A 6,394-nucleotide genomic window follows, 5' to 3' on the forward strand; every position below is an offset into this window, starting at 1 on the left:
AAGCTGTGTATCTTCAGCACCTGGAAAGGCACATAGTGTGCAATAAGCTTTCAGTACCCTCTAAATTGAAAACAGGGTAGAATCTTTCTTTCTATATCACTATAGCAACCCTCAGAGCATTTCCAGGTGCTGGGGATACACAGCTATGTTTTCAGATTCAATCAACCACTAGGAAGTGTTTATCACTTAATCTATGTGCTTTGATGATTTGAGAACATGCTCAAAATCAGACTGTAAGATGGTCAGAAAATAAATTTGTATGTGAAGGAAAACTGATCATTCAACAACTGAAAAAGAACACACATTATGTGCCAGGTGTTGTGCCAAGATTTAAGTATTGAGAATGGAGTCAAGGAAAGCCCTGCTGACAGAAGAAACAATAGAATGGGTTACAAATTTGGACTATCCAGAAAGGAATGACAAGGGACAAAGGTTAGGAGATTAAAGAAAAATGAAGAAAGGGAGGAAATATTTGAGATAGAGGAGAAAGTGTCAGGAAAAGTGAAGGAAAGAAACCCAAGGAAAGGTGAGGGAATATGTGAAAAGTCAAAACAGGATCTCCGGGTGTCTGCATGGAGCCCACAGCTCATGTGGCGGGGTTGGAGATTGGGAATTGGTTTCTCATCAATGAAAACCCAAGTCCAACTTTAAGACAGAGATTCTGGGAGATGATGGGTGGCTGCAGGGATGAGGCAAAAGACTAGGATTTTTAACTTCTCCAGAATTCACAGATAATCTCTTGTACCAAAAAAGCAGCTCAGAATAAATAAAGTAAAGCACTCAGATTTTCAGTATGAAAATGGAAAAGAAAAGCAGCCAGCTTAGTTGTACACTTAAATATTAGAAAGATTTCTTTCTAATTCCTGGAATCTTCCTAATCCACAATACACAAAAAGGACTCCGTCATTTGCTTATTGTGTCACCTTGGACATGTAACGTGACTGTGTAAAGTGGGGTAAACAGGCTATTGTGAGGATTCTAAAGAAAAATGAGGCACGTGTAATGTCCTAGGGTCTTGACTCATGATGGAAATTCAAAAATTATCTGTGCCTACAATTGCCTTTCACCTCTATCTTCTCTGTCTGGTGCCCCTGATTCTTCAAACTTGCATAAGCTGATTATTTTCTGAGTCTTTCGCTTACAGGCAGGAGTCAGCTATTCTTTCTCTTCTCACTGCTGTTAAGACAGAATTCCTTTTCCCTCAACCTACTCCAGTCCCAGGGCTCCAGGCTTGATGTCATGTCGCCTTTAGCTACTATAGGAAGTCCCTACACTCACTCGCCACTCTCCTTCTCTCCTTTCACTTTCCACTCATCTTTTATGCACTGCTCAAACAAACTCTAGTTTAATACTTTGTTAAAGTTAAATCTAAGCTCCTCAAAACCCAATCATCTACCTGTTCCAAGGCTTCTTAAGAAAATTTGACACATATCAGGGTTAATTAATCATCCTGGTGTATACCCACCAGATAGAGCACAAGGAACACCTTCTCAGTAATAGTAACAAAATTTTGAAAAATAAGAGTAATTTACCTTTTGCAAAGCACTTTTCTATTGGCAATTCCATTCCATTCTCACACATCGTATCAAAAACATGACTGGGAAAGGTAGAAATTACTAGTTTAAATCATCATTGAAAGATAGTGAAACCAAAGCCTGAGATTAAATGAGTTTCCCAGTATCACTAATGTTATAACGTAGCACAGCTGGAACTTCAAACAAATTCTTCTGAAGGTGAAAGCACAGCAATCTTGCAAACGTTTTTTCATGGGCAAAAAGGGGTCCTGGGAGCCATGCATTAAATTCACAACCAGATGTTCTTTTAGTAGCATGAGACACGTACAGTCCATACCAACTATAAAAGAAGATCACCCCATTTTTCTCTGGCTGATGCAGCCAATACATGCTTTTTTACTCCCAGAGATTGGCCGCCTGTACCAGATGATACCTTAACATTCACAGACTCCTCACTTTTGTTAAATCTCTTCTGACTCTATAGCTTTTAAAAATATTCTCCTTGAACTTGCCTAAATAACTAATTTCTATCTTTGTATCTCCAAATAGGTGATATGTCAGCAGTAATTTTTCTTCTGCTGTTAATAAATAGTGCTCTCAAATGTTTATTATAAAATCCTCATTTTATTGCTCATTTTTGTCTCTATAGAATGAAATTTTGAATTCTTTGAGACACAGCACATCGAATAATGAAGCTGTTATGAAGCCAGGCAACATGGATTTCAAGGTCTATGTGTTTTGGAGATAAACTCATATAATTAACTCGTATCATTTTTGTAACCTCACAAAAGTCTCCAGAGCTTCATCAACTGGATTTTCCCTAAAGACATGTTGAATATTAGCATTCCCTCAAATCAACTAAGTCTATTTTATTTTATTTATTTGCTTGTTTATTTGTTATTTGCTTGAGCATAGAATGTTTATTTTTGTTCCTCCAACACTTCTTAGAATCAATTTTTTATGGATCCTTTAGGTTTCATACGTTCTTATAAACCTTTATCTATCCTCAATACCACCAGTCAAGAAAAGGAACAGCATAAAAAACACTCTGGAAGTTCCAATGCTATTAGGACACTATTTAAATATAGTGATTTCCTCCTTCGTTTTGTCTTTATCTTCTTGGTTATATAATTTATAAGGACATCAACCAGATCTATTTTGTATGAACTGTTGTGTCCCATTATATTGTCCAATAACCTTGTATATAATCAATGCTGCAAAATAAGTAGAATTGTTTATTATACATTCTATTCTCCCATACCTAGGAATCTCCAGGATAGGCCTAAATTACCATCCTTGCTATCACTGGAAGTCAAGACTGATACACAGCATGTGAATAGGTAGTGTACTCAAGGGCAACGTCCACAGAAGTAGAGCTTATATTGCATTACCTGAAGGGGCTATTTTCCTCTTTGCAAGGCATGCAATGTGGATCAATGCCAGTGCTTCCTCATTTCTGCTTACTGGCTTCCCAGGCATGGAGGAAGCACATCACTGGATCTCTATCCCATTATTGGTGGTTTACATCTCCATACTTCTTGGTAATGGAACCCTTCTCTTTCTCGTCAGAGATGATCATAACCTCCATGAGCCCATGTACTATTTCTTAGCTATGTTGGCAGCCACAGACCTTGGAGTGACCTTGACCACCATGCCCACAGTTCTGGGCATCCTTTGGTTGAATCACAGAGAGATAGGCCATGGAGCCTGCTTCTCTCAGGCCTACTTTATCCATACTCTTTCTATTGTGGAATCTGGTGTTTTGCTTGCCATGGCCTATGATCGTTTCATTGCCATCTGCAACCCCTTAAGATATACTTCCATCCTTACCAACACCAGGGTAATGAAGATTGGGATGGGGCTATTGACAAGGGCTGGTCTGTCAATTATGCCAATAATTATTCGCCTTCATTGGCTTCCCTATTGTCGATCCCATATACTCTCCCATGCTTTCTGTCTACACCAAGATGTTATCAAGTTGGCCTGTGCTGACATCACATTCAATCGTCTCTATCCAGTTGTGATTGTATTTGCAATGGTCTTGCTGGACTTTTTCATCATCTCTTTCTCCTACATTTTGATCCTCAAGACTGTCATGGGCATTGCTTCTGGAGAAGAAAGGGCCAAGGCCCTCAACACCTGTGTCTCCCACATCTGCTGCATCCTTGTCTTCTATGTCACTGTAGTTGGTCTGACATTTATCCATAGGTTTGGAAAACATGCTCCTCGTGTGGTCCACATCACAATGAGCTATATATACTTTCTTTTCCCCCCTTTTATGAATCCTGTAATTTATAGTATTAAAACCAAGCAAATCCAGAGTGGTGTAATTCGCTTATTCTCTCTGCCTTGTCCTAGAGCATAAGTTGACTCACTGCTCTCCAAGGAATAACTCTGGGAACTTGGACAAGTTGACGGCTTTGTTGGTAGGTGCCACTAGGGAAACATATGTCAATGGAAACCACCCCATCTGCTATTTAAAACTTCATCTCACCCTGCCCATTTATGGCTGAGTTGTATATGCCGTATATATGTACAATGTTAAGCATATATCTCAAACGTCCAAATGATTGACTGTTTTCTCAGATAACTCATCTTCTTTGGTTAGCCTGTGGCACCTGATGTATGATTTTTGGACCTACAATGTAAGTCACCAGTGTTCAAGTCAATGCCTATTGTTTTTCCATATGTTGCATGTATTGGCTCTGATATACTAGAAATGACACTCTTAACCTTAGACATTCATAGACATTCATCTAGTCTTTTCTCTTATATGTAGCTGGTTACTATTTCTAGAAAACTGTGCAAAGGGAAGCAATAAGGCTTACCTTGTCCTCAGTTCAATCTGGCAACTCTAGGGAAAGTATATCTAAAAAAGTCTGTTAAATTTATGAATTAAATTTCTGAAAAACATTGAGTAAATATTATTGTTATTGTTAATAATACAGGCAAATATATATAAATAAATAATGCATAGATATAATTATATAATAATAAACAGAGATATAATTCCTAATCCAGATGACTGTTGTCTTAATTAGTTAATCCTACATACTCCTGAACAAATATATACATTTTCAGATGGTAAAGTGGTATTAAGTTCCAGTTTGGAAGTACATCAAAGATAAAGCTAGATGAGTTTACCTGGAAAGTGTGAAATGCAGAGTTGAAAAACAGTTGGTTATATGTGTGAGTGGGGAGGAAGGGAGAGGATGAGGCAATGCTTATGATTAGAAGAAAAATTGGTCTCTTCTGGCTCCAAATTTCTATCAAAGTTGATTTTGTTCACAGTCTAGGCATAAGGAGAAGGAATTCATGCTCTTATGGTCAGCTGAAGAGACAAGGCCATGACTCAAATGATAGATTTTAAAGTGAATCAAAAAAAATATTCCTATGAACAGAAGATGGGAGTATAAAATGCTAGAATTACACAAAGGGCCACCCAATGACTAGTCACTTCCCTTCCTATGGATGAACTCTGTCTCTGGTCTCCGTCACATTGATATTCGAAGTGATCTCTGATACCTCTACCCACTCTTGGTGATGAAAGCGTGAGAATTTCCCAGAACTCTTGGTATTTATAAGTAACGTGGAGAAAAAAATAAAAAATGAGAAAACAGATCTTTAGAGCAGCTTCTAGGCTAGGAAAACATCTTTACCAGATCAGCTCAAGGAACTGTTTCTTTGTTTATTATTTATTTATTTTTACTCAACTCACTGTGTAATTTTCTATAATTAGCTGAGATATTTGTGTTTCTCCTTTCATACCTTCTAGACTGTGTGTTCCAGAAGGATGATTCTGTTGTAGTTCTTTTTATTCCCCACTGTATTACAAAAGCATGGATAATTTTTAATAAGATACAATGTTTGACTAAAATGAATGAAACTTAAAGTGACCCATATTTCTCTGTATGTCTATTGGTTCTTCTGTTTATGCCTCTGGATATGCATGTACACTGAATGTCTCTGTTATTATGCTCTATACGCCTCCAGATATTTGGGAATTCTAAGTTGTAGTCTCATCTAATACCCTCAAAAAGATAAGATCGCGGCTCTTTAAGTCAGAATTTATCCTTTCCTTGTGTTCTTGAAAACGAATTCAGGGGCATCTAAACTACATCAAAGGAAATCCTTCTTGACTTTCTCTCTAGGACTAGTGATCCTGGTACCTACCATAGCAGACTAACATAAAGGACATTAGAAAAACAATATATTATATAAATTCTTCAAATGGGTACATTTGATTGACACCCCCAAATGTTTCTGTCTTCTCTTTCTGTCCTTCCTTATCTTACAGAGAGGGGATGGAAACATCAGAGAAAGAGCTCATAAGAAACAAAGGAGTGAGAAATTCAGTTTCTTTTTGATAGAGCTGAATCCTAGCAAACAGAGTAGAGCTCTGAGATCATCGTGGCCCTGGCTGAATATCTCAAGAGTATGGTCAAGGGAGGTAGGGTGAGGAAACCTTCCTGACAGATCATTTTAATGCCCTGTTCTGATTCTTATAATCATAGAAGCTTCAGTGTAGAGACAAAGTCTTGTGAGTTATCCAAAAAAGCTGGAGCAAAAATGCCATCCTCACCACTTTTTCGTACCTATCAGTATGAAATGCTTAAAATTAATCACCTTCCTGATGACAAGTCTAATGTCCAAACCAGGACACAGGACAAGAACTTGGGACAACTGTTCAACAGCTCCAAATTCCCAAGGCTGCGAGAACAAAGAAGGAGGGAAGAGGCAGAAATGGGCCTCGAGGAGGGCCTTCTGGAACAATGCTCTAGATATAATCTAAAGAGATGCTGTTGGAACCAAGAACTCCGCCAGGCTCAGGGTTCCAGGGTCACTTCTATAGCACTGATGAACAAAAGACTGATGAACAG

At 38.1% G+C, this 6,394-nt stretch overlaps 1 protein-coding gene across 1 annotated transcript; it reads left to right on the forward strand.

The window, feature by feature from the left end:
- Positions 1-2,940: 2,940 nt before the first annotated feature.
- Positions 2,941-3,879, forward strand: OR51B6 (olfactory receptor family 51 subfamily B member 6). Its single transcript, XM_001498810.2, has one exon. It carries the CDS (start codon positions 2,941-2,943, stop codon positions 3,877-3,879), a length of 939 nt encoding a protein of 312 aa, XP_001498860.2.
- The last annotated feature ends 2,515 nt before the right edge of the window (positions 3,880-6,394 follow it).

The sequence above is a fragment of the Equus caballus genome, chromosome 7 (genome assembly GCF_041296265.1).
Source record: "Equus caballus isolate H_3958 breed thoroughbred chromosome 7, TB-T2T, whole genome shotgun sequence".
In the NCBI taxonomy this organism is placed as follows: Eukaryota; Metazoa; Chordata; class Mammalia; order Perissodactyla; family Equidae; genus Equus; species Equus caballus.

Bases quoted from the DNA above. Each gene is read 5' to 3' on its own strand.
- OR51B6 (XM_001498810.2), top strand. From the start codon at position 2,941: ATGTGGATCAATGCCAGTGCTTCCTCATTTCTGCTTACTGGCTTCCCA.